This window comes from Hemitrygon akajei, chromosome 3, assembly GCF_048418815.1.
Source record: "Hemitrygon akajei chromosome 3, sHemAka1.3, whole genome shotgun sequence".
NCBI classification, from domain to species: Eukaryota; Metazoa; Chordata; class Chondrichthyes; order Myliobatiformes; family Dasyatidae; genus Hemitrygon; species Hemitrygon akajei.
The window spans coordinates 154238059-154261319 of NC_133126.1; the positions used below are offsets into that span (position 1 = coordinate 154238059).

Sequence of the window (23261 nt, forward strand, 5' to 3'; positions counted from 1 at the left end):
TTCCACTGTACTGCTATCACAAAGAGCAAATTGCATGACATAGGCCAGCCATGTTAAAACTGATTCCAATTCTGTCTGAGAGAAAACCAGAGTAATTTTCCTAAGAGAGAGTGAGAATACCAAAAAGGTAGAAACCTGTTGCTGGAAGACTAAGTTGTAATATCAACTTCTTCAGTAATATAAATGAATAAACCATGATTCATTTTTGCAGAATAACACATGAATATCAAAAATGTTTTTATTCTTTGATCAAAAATTAAATCTGTTTATCCTTAATTTGAATTGTGTATTCTAATTTCCTGGTTTTATGCATCAACTATTTTACAACTGTGAATAAGCAGTCTTACTTCCAATCATAAACATAAATTGTAAACACTACCATTTTATTATATTGGAATCTTTATTTCCAGTACTGTTTCCAATTTATGCAAAGTCCAAGGTGGCAATGAAGCATTTTACAATCTAGTTTGATAGTCTGCTGTTTATTGAGTTGGTGTTTCAAGTAACCTTAGGTTTTGATGGAAGGTTAATGCTCTTGCTCTGCCCAGTTAAAAATTCAAAAAAAATCAGCTCACTGCATGCAAACATGGGGTAAATTTAACAAATGTGATGTATTTGGTTCTCACTTTCATGAGTAGAGTGAATGAATGAGAAATTTATCTAGATTTAGCAGAGTACCTGGGGAGAGAAACGATGCTTTGAAAGTTTACCTCCTCTTTCGCAAAAAGAAAGCACTTAGAATCTGCTAAATAATGGAAGAATATAAGTGCTGGTATGGAAGCAGTAAAAATATTTTGAGACACAGAGTCTGTGCCAAGAGGAGATATTTCTACAAATTGACATTTGTATATTAAATATCATTTTTGTATGTTAATCAGCATCCTGAATTATAAATTTCTACAGGGGGTGAACAGAAATTTTAAGTACTATATTGTAAATTTGCTGCCACAAAACCAGGAATAAAAAGTTATAATGTACATGAGATATCATAAAAACATACAAAGAACTGTGATTTAAGCTACTAACAGAGCTAACTCTGTTAGAGAGTTGTGCACAGCGATGACTTAAAAACCAGATTATTTGAGTTCAGTAGGTTGAGTGAGTAACTGATATATGCTTCTCTGTAAATTGATATTTATTTATTCCACAAGACTTTCGGGGGCATATTTTCCACACTGATATTTAAATTTTTAAATAAAAATGGTCCCTAAATAAGTTGCTGCAAATTTCTGATCATAGATTTGGAAGAAAGAATGAGACATTAAATCATAGCCCTTCAGTTCCCATCATGTTAAAGGGATCTCCAATTTCAATGAGCTAACTAGTTTGCCTATGAACTCTGTGGAGTTTGGGTTGTAACTGACTAATACATCCATTAGTGTGGGACAAGGGAAGCAAGAGCAGATGTTATCAAAGTAATCTGGCTGGTGCCGGTATTGGCTTTTGCCTTTTCACCCCGTTTTCCCACGTATATTTGTGTCACCTCCGGATCCAAGTGAAACATCAACTGTGTGATAGTGGGAGGGACTTGACAAATGGCACAGGGATGCCCATTCGATGAAGCAGTTTCTGAGGAGTTGGATGAATATTGAGCATACAGACACTATTTTGTTTCATTAATTGAACCCCTGTTAGCATGCTTCACTTACTGCCATGCTAGTTAATATTAAACCCGCTCAATGGAATGTGTTTTACATTAATAAAATGTTTTAAAACACAGTCATTATAGTAAATCTTAACTCAAGTATCTGGGTATTTGTAGAGCTACTGCACTTAAACAAGACATTAAAATGGCTAGACCTTTACCTTCTGTGCGAATTCTAAAAATTAACTACAGTACTTTCTATTCTTTCCTGAACTTCTGAAAGGGCCGTGTTATTCTAATATTTGAGTTAGAATCCAATGCTCCTGATTTTATAAATATTTCCGAAAATCCAGATACATATAAGATTTAACCTCTTTGCCTGTTTCTGGCTGAGAAATAGTAATGTGGAATGTTGCATTTCTAACAGATTGCTTAAAAAAAAGTCATGGCCTGTTATGGATATTTAGATGCAAGTCAGTTAGTCTGAACATAAGGACAAATAATTACCTTTTCATTTTTATTCTCATTCCATCGGATCAAATTATCCTGCAGAATCATGTTCATCATGTAGACCATTTTTAAACTTTGTGTATCTAACAAAATAATTAACTTCAGCCCATTTTCAACTGAACCTATTGCAGTTGAATCCAGCGAGACAAAACTGAGTGACAGTATTATTCATATAACATGTTTAATATGAATTGAAAATAAGGAATGATGAAGCACAAAGAGAAAGTTGCATTCATGGATTTTAATGGAGAGAAGGTATTTCAATAACAATTGTTTATCTTACATTAAATTTCCAAATTGTCTCATTTCTACATAATTGGGATGTTTGGAGCTGGAGTGCAGTTGGGGGTGGATAATGGTCAAAAGAAAGGAGGAAATAGGAACTGGAAATTTGCTAACTCTTCTATGAACTACAAGTAATACTGTCCTTGTTACATATCCCACTTGAGAACAAAAATCCAGACTGATATTTTTATGTAGAGTCAAAGGAGTACAGCTGTCTTGACAGTATTCCCTTCCAGAAAAATACCAAACGAATGCCCCATTAATTTTTCACGTTGATGCACAAGATTTCAAGGGAAAAAAGGGAAGTTATTCTCTGTGTTCTGGCCAAAATATTTATTCCACATCACATCAGAGAGTCATGAATGGCAGAAGCTTGCTAAGAGTTGTCAGCAGTCATACCAGGCTACTGACATTTTCGACATAAGGGTCAGTGAGCATGGGACTTCTGAACAAATACAAAAGCCCAAAATTTCCTGGCGGCTGTTTGGTAGGATTCTGCTGACTGCACCACAACACTGGATGTCTCACGGTCTCCAGAGTGTGATTCCTACACTTGGAAATCTGCCTGCTGATCTAATGCAAGTTTAAAGCTGCCATAGGAACAGCAAGTCCATTCATTCAACAGCAATGAGAAGCAAGGATAAAATTTCAGCCTTTTATAATTTTGAAGTATTTAAGGGTGCATAAAATATTTTTATTGTTTGAGAGTGTGTTTTATTTTTTATCAAAAATTCTATAATTTTAATGTGGTTTAATATTTCTTTTAATGTTAGTAAACTTTAAAATTTTATTTATTTCAAAGACCTTCTGAAATAACCAAACACTTTGATATATCTGACAATGACTAATTGGCACCAATGCTTATTAAATGGCTTTCAGTTTTCTTTTAGCTTCTTTTCTGACAGAGCTCGTTTCGGCCTATACTTGTGAAGGCATCAATGCGCTCATATTTTGTGAGGTTTTGCTATTGAATCAGTCTGTTCTTACTATCAAGGTCAGCAGACAGAGCAGGCAGTTTGTTACTGGCCCATTATTCCATTATTTGACTCTGTCAGATTGCTGTTTATAGGAGTTACCAATCAGCAAATTGTTTGCTGTGTTTCCATATGAAATCAGTGACTGTTGTGCAAGAGTATGCTGTTGGCTACAAAATACTGTAGAACACCATGAAAGTTATTACATAAATGTAATAACTTGCCATCTTCAAAAATTTCCTGATGACTCTGCCATAGTTGGTTGCATCAGCAAGGGAGATGAGGCTGAGTACAGGGCTACGGTGGGAAACTTTGTCACATGGTGTGAGCAGAATCATCTGCAGCTTAATGTGAAAAAGACTAAGGAGCTGGTGGTGGACCTGAGGAGGGCTAAGGCACCGGTGACCCCTGTTTCCATCCATGGGGTCAGTGTGGACATGGTGGAGGATTACAAATATCTGGGGATACGAATGGACAATAAACTGGACTAGTCAAAGAACACTGAGGCTGTCTACAAGAAGGGTCAGAGCCGTCTCTATTTCCTGAGAAGACTGAGGTCTTTTAACATCTGCTGGACGATGCTGAGGATGTTCTACGAGTCTGTGGTGGCCAGTACTATCATGTTTGCTGTTTTGTGCTGGGGCAGCAGACTGAGGGTAGCAGACACGGAACAGAATCAACAAACTCATTTGTAAGGCCAGTGATGTTGTGGGGTTGGAACTGGACTCTCTGACGGTGGTGTCTGAAAAGAGGATGCTGTCCAAGATGCATGCCATCTTGGACAATGACTCCCATCCACTCCATAATGTACTGGTTAGACACAGGAGTACATTCAGCCAGAGACTCATTCCACCCAGATGAACACTGAGCGTCATAGGAAGTCATTCCTGTCTGTGGCCATCAAAATTTACAACACCTCCCTCGGAGTGTCAGACACCCTGAGCCAATAGGCTGGTCCTGGACTTATTTTTCCACTTGGCATGATTAACTTATTATTATTTAATTATTTATGGTTTTATATTGCTATATTTCTTCACTACTCTTGGTTGGTGCGACTGTAACGAAACCCAATTTCCCTCGGGATCAATAAATTATGTCTGTGTCTGTAAATTTTTCTTTTATTTCACAGTAAACACATGCATAAATTCATCATTATTTATCAGTCATAATGCAATAGGTACACTATTCTTTTTCAGGAGATGGAACACATTCTACAGAATAATGCAGTGGCTTATATCAACCTATTCAAGCCTGTTGTGGGAAATGGAAGCCTGAACACTGTTGCATCTCCTTCACTTCGGCAACTAGCAACTGATGTTATAAACAAGGTATGTCCCTTCGAAATGCCAGGCATATTAAACAAATGATTTATTTAAGATCTGTCAGACTGCTGAAGTTTGTAAAAATGTAAGCATCACAACATAGAACCAGATATTTTCTGAATGTGGTCAATCAGCACAATGAGAGCTATTTGGTTTCTTCCTCTCTTTTTCTTGTTTGGAATTCTATTTCTCTTTTTATTGGATATCATTTATTTTTCCATTCCCTTTTTCTCTCTTTTTCCATTGCTGTTTCATTTCATCAATGATTTTTAAAGTGCTAATTTCAATTATTTCATTTTGTTTGCATCCTTATTAAGTTGATATTATTTTGGCTGCTCAAAGACAACCTGGATATTAAATCCCTACATGTTACTAGTTGCAGAAAATAGGGATAACAAGAGTGTTACAAGGTGAAGCAAAAGATTTGTGAAAGAAAATGAACTGGTTAAACAATCTAACAGACAAATACAAATGAGATGCAAAACCAGTAATCATAATATATCCCATATAATTCAACCAAATATGGAGCATAATCATACAAAAGAAATGAATTAATGTGGGAAGATCTTGAAAGAAACCTGGGAGTACTATTAATCGGTTTCAATGTTCGTACAATGAGGCTAATTTTAAAAGGTAATAGCATGTTAAAATATAATGCTGGAATACATGAATATAAATCTAAAGAATTATGCTGAGGCTTTATAATGCATTGATGATACTTCATTTGAAGTTAGTTATGCTAATTTGATTGCTGCGGTACAAGGTAAACTTGCATTAGGAAGTATTCAAAAATGATCGTGACTAATCCTGGCGTAAAGCAGATCAGCTCTGCAGAATGACTGGAGAAATATTTTCATATTTTACAAAAAAAATCTTTAGAAGTAGACTGATCATGTTATATATGAGGGAGTGTTCTTACTCTGGGTATCTCAATGACAGGGACACAAGATGTACTCAATATTTCATTTGAGTGTTATTAATCAATCTCAACTTTTCAACTCATTTATTTGCAAATGACTGGATGAAAAGTCAGTCATGAGCTACTGCAGTTGAACAGTTTTTAGAGGATTTCTGGTGCAGCTTGACATTTAGAGAGGAATTTGTCACAAAAATGTATTTTTAGTTAACTGGGTCATCTATAAGGAACTGTATTTTAAATAATTGGAAATGGCTTTCCAAACGTTTGAGGAACTATTTGCTGGCTCGTTGTGTCCATGGGTGGGGCAACAGGATCCAATTGCCTGTCTTAATGAAGAGTCTTTCTTGTGTCTTGGTCTTAGATTTGGGTCTTAAAAGATCTAGGAGGAAATCACAGAGTCTGTCCTGTTTGTAGATTCTTTGAGTCTAATCCCTTGCAATGTAACAAATCATTAAAAATAGGGTAAAGAGCTATGGAGCAACTTCCCAACCTGTTTAATTCCATTTGAAGAGCCGGGTGGCAAACCAATAACATGCATGCCCAGGATGGCACACATAATAATTTCATTGGCAATGGAGCATGCAATGCCACCTCTCAAGTCTTTAAACCCCATCCATAATAAAAAAGATACATAATTAATGTCTTTATGGCCAAATGAAGTAGCAAATGATTCTTTACAACCCAAGAGCAGTGAGATATTTTTACAGGAAATGTCTCACACTTGCTTGTTGCCAGCTAGACAGTTGCAAGAACATGTGATACATTTCAAAATCCTCTCAGACCTGGTTTATACGTCACTATTTGGGTAGTAAACAGTTGGACCAGTTGACATTGGCTTGCTCTGCTTATATTTTTTCGCAGTCGTAGAGAAGCACAACACAGAAACAGGCCCTTCTGCTCATCTAGTCCATGCTGAAACCAATTAAACTGCCTGCTCCCATTGACCTGTACTGGGACCATAGCCCTCCACACCTCCACCATCCATGTCCCTATCCAAACTTCTCTTAAACGTTGAAATCAAGCTTACATGCACCACTTGTGCTGACAGCTCATTTCACACTCGCATGACCCTCTGAGTGAAGAAGCTTCCCCTCATCTTCCCCTTAAGCTTTGATGTCTGGTTGTCATCCCACCCAACCTCACTGGAAAAAAGCCTGCTTGAATTTACGCTACGTATACCCCTTATAATTTTGTATACCCCTATCAAACCTCCTCTCAATCTTCTATGTTCTAAGGAATACAGGCCTAAACTATTCAATCTTTCCTTATAACCCAGGTCCTCCAAACATGGCAACATCCTTGTAAATTTTCTCTGTACTCTTTCAACATTTTTTACATCTTTCCTCTAGGTAGGTGACCAAAGCTGCACATAATATTACAGATTAGGCCTCACCGACGTCTTATACAAGTTCAAAGTAACAGCCCATCTCCTGTACTCAGTACATTGATTTATGAAGGCTGTTGAGCCAAAAACTTCTTTATGACCCTGTCTACATGTGATGACACTTTCAGTGACTTATGAACCTGTACTCCCAGACCCCTTTGTTCTACCACACTTCTCAGTGCCATCCTGGTCACTGTATGAGGCCTGCCCTAGTTGCCCCTGCCAAAGTGCAACACCTCACAGTTGCCAACATTAAATTCCATCTGAAATTCGTATCCCATTTTTACACAGATGCAGATCCCTCTGCAAGCCATGATAGCCTTCTTCACTGTCCACTACAGCTCCAATCTTGGTGTCATCTGCAAATTTGCTGATCTAATTAACAGCATTATCATCCAGATCATTGATATAGATAACAAACTTAAAGAACCCAGTACCAATCGCTACAGCATTCCAATAGTCATAGGCCTCCAGTCAGAGAGGCAACCATCTACTACCATTCTCTGGCTTCTCCCACAAAGCTGATGTCTGATCCAGTTTACTACCTCATCTTGAATGCTGAGCGACTGAAACTCCTTGACCAACCTCCAACGCAGGACCTTGTCAAATGGTTTGCTAAAGTCCATGTAGACAACATCCACTGCCTTGACTTCATTTACTTTCCTGGTAGCTTCTTTGAAAAACTTGAAAAGATTGGTTAGACGTGACCAACCATGCACGAAACCATGCTGACGTCCCTTGTCTATCCAAATACTTCGATTTCTAGGCCCTTAGTATACCTTCCAATAACGTTCCAACTACTGATGTCAGACTCACTATAATTTCCTGGTTTATGTTTAGAACCTTTTTTTAAACAGTGGAACAACATTGGCTGTCCACCAATCCTTTGGTACCTCTCCTGCTGCTAAGGATGTTTTAAATATCTTTGCTAGGGCCTGGCAATTTCTGTACTTGCCTCCCATAGGGTCCAAGGGAACACCTTGTCAAGTTCTTGGGATTTATCCACCGTGATTTGCCTCAGGATAACAAACACCTCCTGCTCTGCAGTCTGTTCTGGGCCCATGAAGTTGGTTCCGCTTTGCCTCACATCTATAAAATCTGTGTCCATCTCCTGAGTAAAATACAGATGCAAAAAAAACCCAGCCTGTCCCAATTAAGCTTGCCAGATCCTTTCTGATACCATCAAAATAGGCCATTTTCCAATTTAGAATCTCAATCCGCGGACCAGATCCTCCTCCTGTTTGTGAGTGAACACTGGAAATTAGTGATAATAACAGTAAATAGTGTATGTAGTTTAGCTGGATATAGAATATTTTTAAGTGTTAGTAAAGCAACAAAAGTCTCCCTGAGAGTAAAATCTGCTTATTTTCTTTTCCTTAATCTTTTATAAATACAGTATGCACCAAAAGTTATAATTTCCCATTCATATTTCTTACTTTATATACAAGGTACAATAACTATATTATATAGAGCTGTCATTTTTCAATTGTCTTTTAAAATATCAGTATTAATAAGTTTTGATCATGTTTTCTAAAAAGTACATTTATTTCTATCTGTCTTTGTTATATTTTTATTAATAGTAAAACAATGAATACATGTATATAAGCAAGAGGTTTCATCCTTTTTCATTAAAAAAGTCCATAATGATGTACTAATTCATTAATCAACGATAATCTCTGTTCAAAATTGCCATGGCATGTGAGAGAACTTTTTAGAAGATTATCACCAATTTGGGCATATTCTCAATGAGTTTCACCACTCCGGGTTGTGAAATTTCCTTGATTTGTCCAGTTCAGGTTTTATCAGTTTTTTTATATAAGATAAAAATAACAATTTTTGTAACTTTAGAAGTGCACCTATTAATTGTCTTTGCTCTTGAAAAAGATACTATTTTAAAGGACTTCCCTAAAGGGGTTACAACTAAAAGGGTTTCAGCAATTTTTTTACAATAGGATTTATTTTGTGCAACAGGACTTCAATGGTTTTTCAGTTGTGTGATGCCACTTCAACTTTGACTAGATCACTTGTATTCATGTGCAGCTCAAATCGCCTACTATTTATTAGCACATTCCATTACTGCATATTACTTTAGTATAGACTAGGAACCCATAGGGACATGTACATTACATTGGTAACAAGCATAGGATGAAACAAAAAAAAACTGTGCCATTTGAAACAATGACATCATCACACTGTGTATTCATTGTGGTAGAATAATTCTGTAGATTCATGATTAGTAACAACAGAATTCAACTGGCAAGACTGAAGATCAGAGGAGAAATAAGCGATGATATGTGGAATATGTCTTGTGACTGCTGAAGAGATAAAATATGGAATATGTTTTGTGACGGCTAAAGAGAGAACAGGGCAAAATGGCAGCTCAGATCAAATCATGCTAAATCAGGGACCTTGGCTTTTATGATAAAGGAGAGGAACCCTTGAATTCTTCTGTAGAAGTGATGAAAATGCTCTACAGAGAATGCAGTTTTCTGAAATTGCAGGAAATGATAAAAGACCCCTCCTCAAAACAAAACCATGTGAAAAATAAAAAAGCAGTTTGCAAACGGGGAGATGCTTAACATACAACTTTCAAACAACTCTTGACACCACGAAAGATGTTTTAATTGAGGAGTTAATTTAAAAATCATAGAAAGTTACAAATTCTGAACCAGAAACCAAAGGTCATGCAGGACTATTACTGATGGTTGTCAATTTATCTTTTAACACTATAGTTTGATGCCTTCCTGAATTGACTGCTGCGGGGTATGTTTATGTGCAATTAATTGATTAGCAGATTCTTATAGAATACAATTAAATATTGAGCATCAAGGCACAACACCAGACAGATGCACATTCAGCATTACCTCGAGGAGATACTGATACCAACGTAGAGAATATAATATTCACACTTCAGGCAATAGAGGATAATTTTCCTATAACAGTTGTGAAGGCAGTGAAATTGATGCAGAATGATTTAATTTTATATGAGTATATATTTGTCTGCACTAACTCAGATATATGTTTGAATGAGAAACTCAATGACCAAATGCTAAATAGCTTGTCTTGACACATACCACCACAATACATTCCTCTTCTACAGTAGCCTTGACAGTTCCTTTCATAAACACCTTTGATATTTTGTCGAACATGTTGTTGTACAGCACAAAAACAGACCCTTCAGCGGATGACCTCTGAATGTTGTGAGCATTCAGGTAAAGATGCTTAAACTTTGACATTTTATACTTCATTCATACTTACTTCCTGCCACGTACCATAAGACACAGGAGCAGAATTAGGTCTTTCAGCCGTTGTGTCTGCTCTGCCATTTGATCACAGTTTCTCAACCCCATTCTCCTGCCTTTTTCCTGTAACTTTTGATGTCCTTACTAATCAAGAACCTATCAAACTCTACTTTAAGTATATCCAATGACTTGGACTCCTCAGCTGTCTGTAGCAGTGAAATCCACAAATTCACCACCATAGGATTAAAGGAATTCCTCCTCACCTCAGTTCTATAGGGAGTTTCTTCTTTTCTGAGCCTGTGTCCTCTAGTCCAAGACTCTCCCCTTACTGAAAACATTCTCTTCATGTCTGCTTTATCCAGGACATTTTTAGTATTTAGTAGGTTTCACTGAGTTCCCCCATTATTATTTTGAACTCCAGGGAGTACAGGCATAGAGCAATCAAACTACCCTCAAAAAATTAACCCTTTCATTCCCAGGATTATTCTCATAAACCTTCCTAAAACATCTCCAAAGCCAACACATCCTCTCTTAGATCCGAGGCCCAAAACGGCTCACGATATTCCAAAGATCGTCTAATCAATGCCTTCTAAAGCCTCTGAATTACATCCTTACTTACATTTTCTAGTCCTCTTGAAATGCAGAATGTGAGGAAAAGAATAGAACTTTATTGTCATTGCTCAAGATTGTGGTGCTACTCCAGTCCGTGCAAAGCAGATATTTTCAATGCATATAGTATGGCTTAATTAAAAATAAATAAATAGAAATTCCCATATTAACATGCAACAAGTGGTTTTGATAATCCACAACACTCAAAGGCCACTGGAAAACTGGGGAGTAGCGTTATTCAGCTGCACAACAGCCCCCGGAAAGAGGCTGCTTTTCAGTCTTACTGCCTTGGCTAAGATGTTTTTGTATCTCCTACCAGACGGGAGAAGATCGAAGTGTCCGGGAGGTCTTTAATGATGATACAAGTGTGCTGTAGGCATCGAGATTTGTAGATTTTCTCCAAATCCGGTAGCTGAGTCCCAATAATAATGTACCGAGCCATCCTAATCACCCATTGCGATCTGTCTTACTGCAGTTAGAGTACCCAACAGTCATTCCATATGTCAATATGTTCTTTACTGCACATTGATATAAGTTGGCCAACAATCTTTGAGGCAGCTCTCCTTAAGAATCTCAGGTAGTATAGTTGCTGTTGAATGCTGACATGGTATTTGCCTTTCTTACTACTCAGTCAACCTGCAAGTTAAGCTGTAGGAAGTCCAGCACGAGTGCTCCCAGTTCCCTTTGCACCTCTGTTTTCTTAATTTGCTCTCCATTTAAAAAATAGTCTTTGTTCCTTCTACCAAAGTGCATGACCGTACACTTCCCTACACTGCATTCTATCTCCCACTTCTTTACCCATTCATCCAATTTGTCCAAATCGTCTGCAGACTCCCTGCTTTTCCATCTTACCTGCCCTCCACCTTTCAGAATCAGAATCAGGCATATGTCATGAAATGTGTTAACTTAGCAGCAACTGTTCAATGTAATACCTAATATAGAAGAAGAACAAAAAATATAATAATAAATAAATTAGTGAATAAATCACAGTATATGTATATTGAATAGATTAAAATTGTGCAAAAACACAAAAAATATATAATAAAATTAATGAGGTAGTGTTCACAGGTTCAATGTCCATGTAGCAATCAGATGGCAGAGGGGAAGAAGCTGTTCCTGAATCACTGAGTGTGTGCCTTCAGGCTTCTGTATCTCCTACCTGATGGTAACAGTGAGATCATCCGATCACTCTGTGTACCATCAAATCTGTCATGCAGATCGTTAACATATAACATGAAAACTAGCAGGCCCAACATGGAACCCTGCAGAACACAACTAATCACCAGCAGTCAACTGGAAAAGACCCCCTTTATTCCCAGTCTTTGTCAGCCAATTTTCTGTCCATTTATCAGTCTCATGTGCAACACCTTGTCAAAGGCAAGATTTCCTCTGAAGTCAGGGGTTCCCAAACTTTCGTATGTCCTGGACCACTACCATTAACCAAGGGGTCCATGGACCCCAGGTTGGGAACCTCTGCCTTAAATAAAGCATGCTGACTTTGGTCTATTTTATCCTTTGCCTCCAAATACCCCCAAAGCCTGATAATTAATAATGGACTCTAACAATTTGCAAAAAAAAAAGGCTAACTGACCTATAAATTCCTATCCTTTACCTACCTTCTTTCTTAAAGTGAGGAGGGACATTGGCAATTTTCCTGTTCTCTTAAAACCATTCCCTAAACTACTGATTCTTGAAAGATCTCTAATAATGCCTCCACAATCTCTTCCACTACCATTTCATAACCCTGGAGTGTAGTTCATCTGGTCCAGGTGACTTATTTACCTTCAGACATTTCAGCTTCCCAACCCTATCTCCTTAGTAAAAGTGACTACACTCGCATCTGTCTCCCAACTCTCTCGAGACTCTCACTGCTGGTGTTTTTCACAGTGAAGACTGACACAAAATACTTACTCAGCTTGTCCACCTTTTACCCCACTGCTACCTCTCCAGTGTCAGTTTCCAGTATGCCAATGTTCACTTTTGCCTTTTTTTTAACTCTTTATATATCCGAGAAAACATTTATATCCTCTTTGAAATTATTGGCTAGCTTACCTTCATCTTTCACCTTTTCACTTCACATTACTTTTTAGTTGCCTTCTTTTGGTTTTTATAAGTATCCTAATCTTCTAGCTTCTAGCTTTTTTGCTATATTGTATGCCCACTTCTTTTTTGGGATAACAGTGCTTGAAGTTCCTACCAGGTTTAGCCTCAGTACTATGTTCTCTGAATGTTCTTACATAAAAACTCTAAGGTGAACAACAGGTCAGGACACGCAATCAGCACTGAATAATGCTCAGCAGTGAATCTTTTTTTGTCCACTATGATTTGTGGAAACAATGGTGACAATCAGGTGATGCCTGCAGTTAAGGGATTGGTGCAGTCATTATGTACATAGTGGAATCAAGCACCAACTGCATGTGCTTCCATCATGTTCAGTCTGTCGTATTTTTTCACTATTAATAATATCTGCTTGGCAGGTGTTTTATCTTGGCCATAGACCATTACCCCATCATATTTGGATTTTGACCATCATTACGTCACACCTGCAGATGCTTTAAACACAGACAGTATCTAAGTTGGTACAGGCCTTTTTTTTAATTTGTAAGTTGTTGATGTTGATTTTTTTGCTGATGGCAATTAAGATAGCCAGAGGAATCTCCAAGTTCTTTGAGGTAAGTGTACAAAATATAGAGGCTGCCTCCAGGTAATAAATGGACTCCATTATTTTTTTACAGATGTCCTTAAGTCAGAAAATTAAAAAGTCATTCAATATGGTAACCATACCTCCATAGTATTGTAATGAATGGCAGGAAAATCACATAAGACTTATAAGAATGATCAATTACTCTAGGGAGAGAAAGAGGGAAAACTAATTCTGCTGTTCATAGACCTCAGAATGGATCCAAACTTGAATGCTGGTAAAGAAAGAGGTGGCGTCGTATGTTTTTTAGTAAGTCTCGTTGGTGTACGGGCGATGGGATTACGTTGACTTCTTGTTACCCTGGCATAGAACAACCATCAATTAGATGTAAACCATTCTATTAGCATCGAAAGTTCTCATCTGTGATCCTGACTGCAGCTTGCATACTGCCAGTGGCAGATTATAAGCAAGCACTTGCAAAACTGCACAATGCTGTCTGTAAACAAGGAACGGCCTATCCTGGTGCATTTTAAATTATAGTCCCAGATTCTTTGAAGAAAACGCTGCCCAATTATCATCAGCACATAACCAGAGGTCCCAACACACTAGACCACTACTACACTATTTTAAAGGATGTCTATTGATCCTTCCCGAGACTGCATTTTGGCAGGTCGGATCATTTGGCTGTACTCCTGCCACCTGCAAACAGACAGAGCCTAAAGAGAAAGGCTTCAGTGGGGTGGTCGTGGAAGACTGAGGAATGGTTACAGGATTGCCTTGAGTCAGTGGACTGGGCTGTGTTCAAGAACACATCTGAGGACCTGAATGGTCACACCAGGGTCGTTACAGACTTTACTACAATGGCTGTGGATGAGTGTGTCCACACAAAACTGCTCCAAGGTTTTCCCCAAGCAGAAGCCCTGGCTGACCAATGAAATCCGGAACCTGTGGAGAGGCGGATCAGAGGCATTCAAGTCTGGAGATCAAGAACGGTACAAGAGGTATGGTATGATCTCTGGAAAGCCATCTCTCAGGTAAAGTGGAGATTCCACACTAGACTGGAATCAACGAGGGATGCGCGACAGCTGTGTCAGGGTTTAAATGCCATAACCGCCTACGAAGTTAAATCTTGTGACATAGGGGACTGCAGAGCTTCACTTCCAGATGAGCTGAATGCCTTCTGTGCTTGCTTTGACCACCAGAACAGGGAGGAACCGTCACACACACCCATGTCTCCCAATGATCCTTTGGTCTCAGTATCTGAAGATGACATGCGGGCTGCCTTCAAGAGAATGGATCTAAGGAAGACATCTGATCTGGATGGAGTCCTGTCTGAGTACTGAAGTCCTGTGCCAACCAACTGGCTGGATATCTTCAACCTTTCGCTCTGACAGTGTATGGTACCCACCTGCTTCAAACAGGCTTCAATCATAGCAGTGCCCAAGAAGAGCATGATGACCTGTCTAAATGAGCATCACCCAGTGACACTTACATCCACATGATGAAGTGCTTTGAGAGGCTGGTGCTGAAGCATTGCAGCTCCTGTCTGAATGGTGACTTGGATCCGCCCCAGTTCACCAACCAAAGCAACAGGTTTACAGCAGATGCCATCGCATTGGCTCTTCACACAACCCTGGAACATCTGGACAACAAAGATGCATATATCAGGATGCTCTTTATCGATTACAGCCTGGCATTTAACACCATCACCCCCTCAGAACTAATCAGTAAACTCCAAAACCTGGTCCTCAAAACCCCTTGTGCAAAGCGATCCTGGATTTTCTCACTTATGGACCCAAGCCAGTTTGGATTGGCAAAAACATCTCCTCCATAATCTCCATCAGCACAGGTGCACCGCAGGTATGTGTGCTCAGCCACCTGCTCTACTCATTTTACACCTATGACTGTGTGGCTAAGTACAGCTCTAACACTATATACAAGTTCGCTGATGACACCACTGTATGGGCCGTTTCAAAGGTGGTGATGAATCAGCTTACAGGAGGAAGATTTTGAAACTTGGCTGTGTGGTATAATAGTAATAATCTCTCACTCAATGTGTGTAAGGCCAAGGAACTGATTGTAGACTTCAGGAAAGGGATACCAGAAATCTATGAACTGGTAATCATCCATAGTAACTCTAAATTTCTGGGTGTCATTATCTCAGAGGACCCATCATATAAATATTATTGTGAAGAAAGCATGAGACTGCCTCTACTTCCTCAGGAGCCTAAATCTTTGGCATATCATTGAAAACCTTGGCAAACTTCCATCGATGTATGGTGGAAAGTGTGTGAACTAGCTGCATTATAGATATGGGAACAGCAATGCCTTTGAGTGGAAAATCCTACAAAATGTAGTTGATTCAGCCCAGTACATCACAGGTAAACCCTTCCAACTATTGAGTACGTATATACGAAATGTTGCCATGGAAAAGCAGCATCCATCATCAAGGTCATCACCACCCAGACTATGCTCTTTTCTCGCTGCTGCCATCGGATAGAAGGTACAGGAGCCTCAGGACTCACAGCACCAGGTTCAAGAACAGTTACTATCCCTCAGCCATCAGGCTCTTGAACAAATAATTACACTCATTTAAACAAACTTACATTGTTATTTCGTGCTCATTATTTATTGCTATTTATTTATATCTGCATTTGCACAGTTTGTTTATAGTTAATAGTTCCTGATGTTTACACTTACTGTTTTATAGATGTGCTAAGTACGCCCGTAAAAAAAGAATCTCAGGGTTGTATATGGTAATATGTAAGTACTCTGATAATAAATTTTACTTTGAACTTTGATCAAGTCATGTGTAGGAGACATTTAGCCTCTCAAGGAGTGAAGCATCCTGGTCACTGATATGCAGAGTAGCACCTCGTGTGTCTGGTATCCCAGTCAATCAGAAGAACACCGTAGCATACATGGGATGAATTCCTTTGTTGATAACTATAAGGAACTACAATTCCTTACAGGTGGCAGCATCCATCATTAATGACCCCCATCACCCAGAAAATGCCCTGTTCTCATTGCTACCATCAGGAAGGAGGTACTGGAGCCTGAAGGCGCACACTAAACAATTACGGAACAGGTTCTTCCCCTCTGCCATCCAGTTTCTGAATGGACATTGAATGCATGAACACTACCTCACTATTTTATATTTATTTTTATCTTTGCACTACTTATTTAATTTAACTATTTAGTACATATAAATAAAATTTGTGTGTTTTTTCTCTATTATTATGTATTGCATTGTACTGCTGCCGCAAAGACAACAAATTTCATGACATATGCTGGTGATATTAAACCTGATTCTGATTTTTAACAAATTCCATGAAACTTCGGCTAATTGGGGCAGCTGTCTAATAAGGCCAGATATGTCGCAATTAACCGGAATCCACTGTAATTGTCATTATGCAGTTTAGCAAAAAACAGTATACAGCATCATCTGATCATTTGTTGTTGCTATATTCCCCATTATTCTGGCCATTTCTAGCATTTTTGCCAAAACAGTTTTTAACTTTACAAGTTGTGTGATCTGCACATCAGTATTTACATTGTACTGGACTTAAGCGAGTCAAAATTATAGGTTTACTGATTGGTTTCTTAAGATAAACACAAGCTGCAGTTCTGTTAATCAATGTAAAATAATTACTTTGGCTTTTTAATCAGAAATTTTCCAAAGCCAAAAAAGTGTCTGTCATTCTGATTGTTGGATGGAATTAAAAACATGTTTTTGTTTGAAAGGATAATTTCCTTTTAATAAATTGCATCTATGCATTTAGTTTGGAAGAAGTAATCCTTCATTACACACAGAAAATGTGATCAGGCCTATTGTTTTATATTGTCTATAAATAGGTTGAAATGCACTATTTTGAATAATTTATCTTTTGGGATAAATTGCATACGAAACAATTTGCCAGTCAGAATGTATCAGCAACATTGATGTTAAACCACTTACTGAGTATTTAACAAGGTTCTTAATGAGATAAAAACCTTTAAAACTTTATTAGTGCAGTTGTGCAGTTTTTGTTTTTGATGATTCAGCTGAAACTGAAAATCTAGATCTACCCAAAATGTCCTTAATGCTTTCAGTTCTGTAAGTTTACTCCTGATAATATAATGTCTCTTTGGTCTGAAAAAAAAATCATGGTATTAAGTCACTTAAATTAAGCAACTAAATTACAATGACAGAGGAACTCTTTTAAATGTAATTCCAATGTAAATTATACAATAATTGTAACAAAGCAATTTAGAATTAACATGAATAGAATGAATTAGTAGACATTTTGTTTAGTGTTCATTGAATCCAAGATCTCCTCTGCAATTCCTGCAATGTCACTGCATCTAACTGACATGTAAACCCATTTAGTTTCTGATGATATGAGAGAGATATCCCCATTGTCCTTTCCATCAGTTGTCCTCCATCTCTGCAATTTAGAACTACAGGTCATCCCCAGCTAATGCAGACGTGACTTCTGTGTAGCTCATACATATGGATGAGCATTTAGGACACAGATTGTATGGATTTGCTAGCTGCTGTCTTCTGGTATGTGTGAAGTCAGTACATGGATGCATTTTTCTGACTTCCAAACTGTCTCCAAGCAATTCATCGGAATTGAACCCATCTGTAACCTGGGGGGACCTGAAACTTGATTTCTCTCTCTCCCATATGCAACAAAGTGTCTCAAACCACAGGGATACCCTGACCTGGATATTTTCAGGATTTTATGTATGAAATTTAGGTTTCCAACATTTACAATTGTTTAGATTTTCTTTTCTAAGATCTTTAAATTTGGTCCAAACCACATGTTTCAAATTAAAATACAGAATTCCTATGTAACTTTAATTTTGAGCAGCTGGTACATGTTTGGTACTATTACCACCTTACAATTACATCTAGAACAGGGGCTCCCAACCTTTTTTATGCCATGGACCAACACCATTAGGCAAGGGGTCTCTGGACCCCAGGAAGCGTGTTTGTAAAAGTAACTCCTTTAGTCACTTCATTAAGCAGAGTACTTGACACATCACTGGCTTTCAGGATTCTATGGGTTCTGAATACATTGGGATCTGAGTTCTGTATCTGAACCAATGATCTATTTTGACAGGTTTACTAGATTCTGGAACTGGAACTAACACTGTAACATGCTGAGTTCACATATTTAGTTCTTCGCAATCCATTGAATTTTTTTAATGCTGCATTTCAATTGTACCTTTTCATAAAATATTTCATAAAATTCCATCACAGAACCCAATATTTTATGTGTCAAATTTTATATAAAGAGAGACTATTCACAATGTTACAGCTGTATAATGCATTGGTTAGACTGCACTTGGACTACCATGTACAGTTCTGATAACCACACTACAGGAAGTCTGAGGTAGCAATAGAGAGAGTCCAGAACAGATTTACCAGGAGGTTGCCTGTGATTACAGCTGTAGTTATGAGAAATAGGATGGACTCAGTGTATTCTCACTGGAATGCAAGAGGCTGAGAGGTGACCATATAGAGTTTTATAAAATTATGTGAAGCATAGGTGAAGTAAATAGAGTCTTTTCCTGGGGCAGAAGACCCTCCCTGCTCATGGAATTCTTGTTCTTGTGGGTGTTGATCCATTCTCTCATGTGCTTCAGTGAATGAGGGGATGCTGCCTTGGAGCTTGACCTCTGAGTGTGCACAAGTACAAACATCATTTTCACACAGCAGTGTAGGGACGATGTCTGATATTGGGGCTTATTACCGAAATTAGTTTTATTGTGGAACCATTGCTTTGTATCATAGTTTGCAACGTAGATTAAACTAAAAATGGAGATGAACTTTCATGAGCGTCCAAATTTACAGAAGCTATTCTAAACTTTAACTACAGATTAATGGCAGCATGCTACTGTTTCCTGTATTTCTGTTGGAATTGTTGATCAGCGAATATCACGTCAATAATGCCTTAATATGGATGGAATCTCTATTGAGCAACAGCTCTTTGACCATTTGGGGAGGGTGTCGAGGACCATGACCATCTCTAGACAGCATGGACACCATTCCTCTGGCTGCCACAGTCAGGATCCCCTTACTTGAAGTCCACAATTAGAGCATCTCTAACATTTCGTATGATATTACTGTCTTAAACATAGCCAGTGATCGTGGATTTGTGTGTGAAGCTCTATTTCAGAAACATTTGTTCTCATGTGCAACGGAATTGAGGAATTCCTAGGCCACAGGGCTAGCAATCTCAAAGCTGTATACTGCATGCATACTTTGATAATAAATAAACCTTTGAAACTTTGTGATGTATAACTTTTGGGGGCTGTTCTCAATTCTCTGGTGGTAACTTCAGCCTCATTAGGCAGTCGAAAAACTGAATGCATAGAATGCATTTGTATCCTGTTGAGTTTTACTTTGCACTGACATCAAAAGAATTAGATTCAAATTACATTTGTCTCTGCTCCCCATCTAACAGAAGGATATATTTTCATAATTTTCTAGAACATCAAAGGAGGCTGTTTTAGCCCATAAATTCAATGCTTGATCAGTGATCCCATTCTCTCATAAATTTTCCCTGTAAGCTACTCTGACCACACACCTTTTGGTATTCCCAGATTCCACCTCTCTTTACATACAATGGGCAGGCTTCACCGATCACTTAAGCCTAAGAATCAATTTGTCTTTGTCTTTGGACATTACAGGTCCAAGGCATGTCTACTGCATGTCAAGCATACAAATAAACATTTTATACAGGCAGTGTAATAATGTGTAATTTTGAAGCAAATTATTTTAATTCAATCTTATCAATGTTTAATGAAGGAAAATATGATTTTTTATTAAATATTCATCACCTGTTTTACATTAGTTTTTGCTGGAGGAATCTTGGACAAGGGGTTTCTTTTGTGCCAAATCAGCAAATTCCTCAATTGTTACTACTAATTTTCTGCCATGAATGAACATAACAAATGAAAAATTTTCCTTTTCCATGCATAAACCTAAAAGTTAGCACCTGCCTTTCGGGGAGAATGAATTCCAATTGTGAACAAGCTTGCATTCGGTTTAAAGATCACACAGCTGTATGCTGAAAGAGACTGAGGACAGAAATTTTGTGCAGCACTTTCACTTCAGTAGCTAAAGTCTTTTAGAATCAATTAAACCACAGTCTTTTTACTCAGCATCAATTTAAATTAACTGTCACTGCAAATAAATTGCTGGTGGTAAGACTATAGGGCAATGGCTAGATTCCATTTAATTCACTTGGCTCTAATTATACCAGCAGATGTCACATGTTGGAGCCACTGCCTTCCAAGCCTGCATTTCTTGCTTGTTCCAATTAAAAGATTTAGTGCTGAATTAGGCAATTGAGCAGGGATTTAAAATAAGAGCATGGATAATTTTACTTACAATTTCTGTAATGAACATAGAGACAAAATTAAAACAATTCAACTGTTTGATTACTTTGGATGATGGATGTAATAGATTGAGGACATACAGTATATGTCCTTCATGATTATTTTTGTTCCACATTTCATATAATAGAATCTGAATCAGATTAGTTAAAAATAGGAAAGTAATACCTAGTATTTGTGAATCTTTCATTTGGTTATGATTAAGTGTACACTGTAGTAACTACTCCAGCTCAGAGTTTTAAATCAGATGAATATGGTAACGATAACATAGGGAACTATTTACAACTAAAGAGGAAGAAGGGAAATCTGTCTGTTGCTTTAGAAATTTTACATTCATTAAGAGATGACTACAATATTCTCAATAATTTCTCATGGTTTCTAACGTTTATGAGTTAAAAGTAATGTGCTAATGAACTTAGAAGGTGTTAAATAAACTGATTTGTGGCTATGAAACCATTTAGTGCCATTAAGGGTGTCAGCTGACATTTCACATTTTTTCAAAGATCTTTGCTGACATATTACAATTAGCATATTTTGAAATTATTTCAAAAGAACTGCTCAGTAGATCACACATTCAGCAAGTCCTGTTCCAAGTACTGCTTATTACTAAGTGGTTAATCACCATTTCATTGCAGACAGATAGAGACAGAATTGGACATATAAGATGTGATATCTTCTGCACTGGGAAAACTAAGTTTACTAAAGTTCGAAGACTTGGTGTGTATGCTTGTACAGGAGGTTGATAATAATGGTTGTAAAATTGATATGTTACCTTCAAGTAGGCTGAATTCTACGTGAATCAGGGGCCAGTGTCTGTATTGGTATTGGTTTATTATTGTCTAATGAACCAAGATGTGACAATAGTATATTTGTTGGACTTTGTTGCCACATGAGCTGTGGAGGTCAGGTCATTGGGTGTATTTAAGGCAGAGATTGATAGGTTCTTGATTGGACATGGCATCAAAGGTTTTGAGGAGAAGGCTGGGAACTGGGGTTGAGGAAGAGATAGAAAAATGGATCAGCCATGATTGAATGACAGAGCAGACTTGATGGGCCAAATGGCCTAATTCTGCACCTATGTCTTATGGTCTTAAGATAAAATAAAAAAGCTTGTCTTGGGTGCTGTTCATACAGTTCAAATCATTACATAGTGCATTAACCTGAAATAAGGTAAAACAATAATAATACAGAATAAAGTGTAAAAGCTGCTGGAAAAAAATAAGTGCAGGTAAACAATAAAGTGCAAGATCATAATGAGGTACGTTGTGGGGCCAAGAATCCAACGCTTTGTACAAAAGATCCATTCGAGTCTGATAACAGAGGGATGGAAGCTGTCCTTAAGCTTGGTGGCACGTGCTTTCCAGTTTTCGGGAGGGGAGAGAAGAGAGAATATTTGGGGTGGGTGGGCACTTTTATTATGTTGGTTGCTTTACTAAGGCAGCAAGAAGTGTAGACCGAGTCGACAGAGGAAAGGCTGGTTCCTGCGGTATGCTGGCCCGTGCTTGCAGCTCTGCAGTTTCCTACAGTCACAGGCAGGGCAGCTGCCATATTTTGCAGGTATGCATTCAGACAGAATGTTTTCTATGGTGCATCAATAAGAACTGGAACATTGTATTATCACAATCCATGTGTCAAGTGGAATATTTATCTTTTTCTTCCAGACAAAAACAAATCAACCTGGTTGAAAAAGAGCATGTCATCTTCAATGTGAAGTATTTCAATTGGAAACTGATCAAATAGAATAAAATCTAATTACTTAAAACCATGACCATCCCTATCACTAACATGTAAAATTTTCCAGTTACATGAAAACAAATGCAAAATAATGCAGATACTGGAAATCTAAAATTAAAAAAAAACAGAACATCTTGGAAGTGCTCAGAAGGCCAGGTGGCATTGCAGGAGAGAGAGAGTCAGAGTTAATGTTTCAAGTTGTTTAAGTTTCTATTGAGTAGTCATGAACCTAAAATATTGTCCCAGATTTTGTAGTAAGACATTTGCATTTACTGATGAAGCTGTCAATATTTTCCTGCACAATTCCAATTTTTTTATTTCGCTTTTGACGTTTGACTATTTTCTCGGTTTTGCTGCAATTTTGGGCTTCTTGTGGAGGAAGTGAGATCTGTGACAGTTGCAACTGGCACTTTTTTCATTCAGTGTTACTAAATGAGAGCTGTTACTAAAGTCTGTGAGGGCAAAAAGTATATTTTTCACATGACATCATTATTTTCTTGTCTCCTCTGAAACAGACACACAGAGTAAGATAATGTACGGGAGTTAAACAGAGGAAATCTAATAAATAATCATAGCCCCTCAGTGCCAACTGATAATAAAGAGATGATAGAAATTTATGGCACACAGGCAGGCCATTTGTCTCGTGGGTACCATGCTTGCCTAAAAG

General features: G+C 37.9%; 1 protein-coding gene across 7 annotated transcripts in view; it reads left to right on the forward strand.

Annotated features, from left to right (window-relative positions):
• Positions 1-23261, forward strand: part of LOC140725527 (inactive N-acetylated-alpha-linked acidic dipeptidase-like protein 2) — a 965400-nt gene that overhangs the window by 742310 nt on the left and 199829 nt on the right. For all 7 annotated transcript variants that reach the window (XM_073041096.1, XM_073041095.1, XM_073041098.1 and 4 more), the window contains one exon: positions 4551-4682. In XM_073041096.1, coding sequence (XP_072897197.1) covers positions 4551-4682 — 132 coding nt within the window. The remainder of the gene's footprint in view (positions 1-4550; positions 4683-23261) is intronic.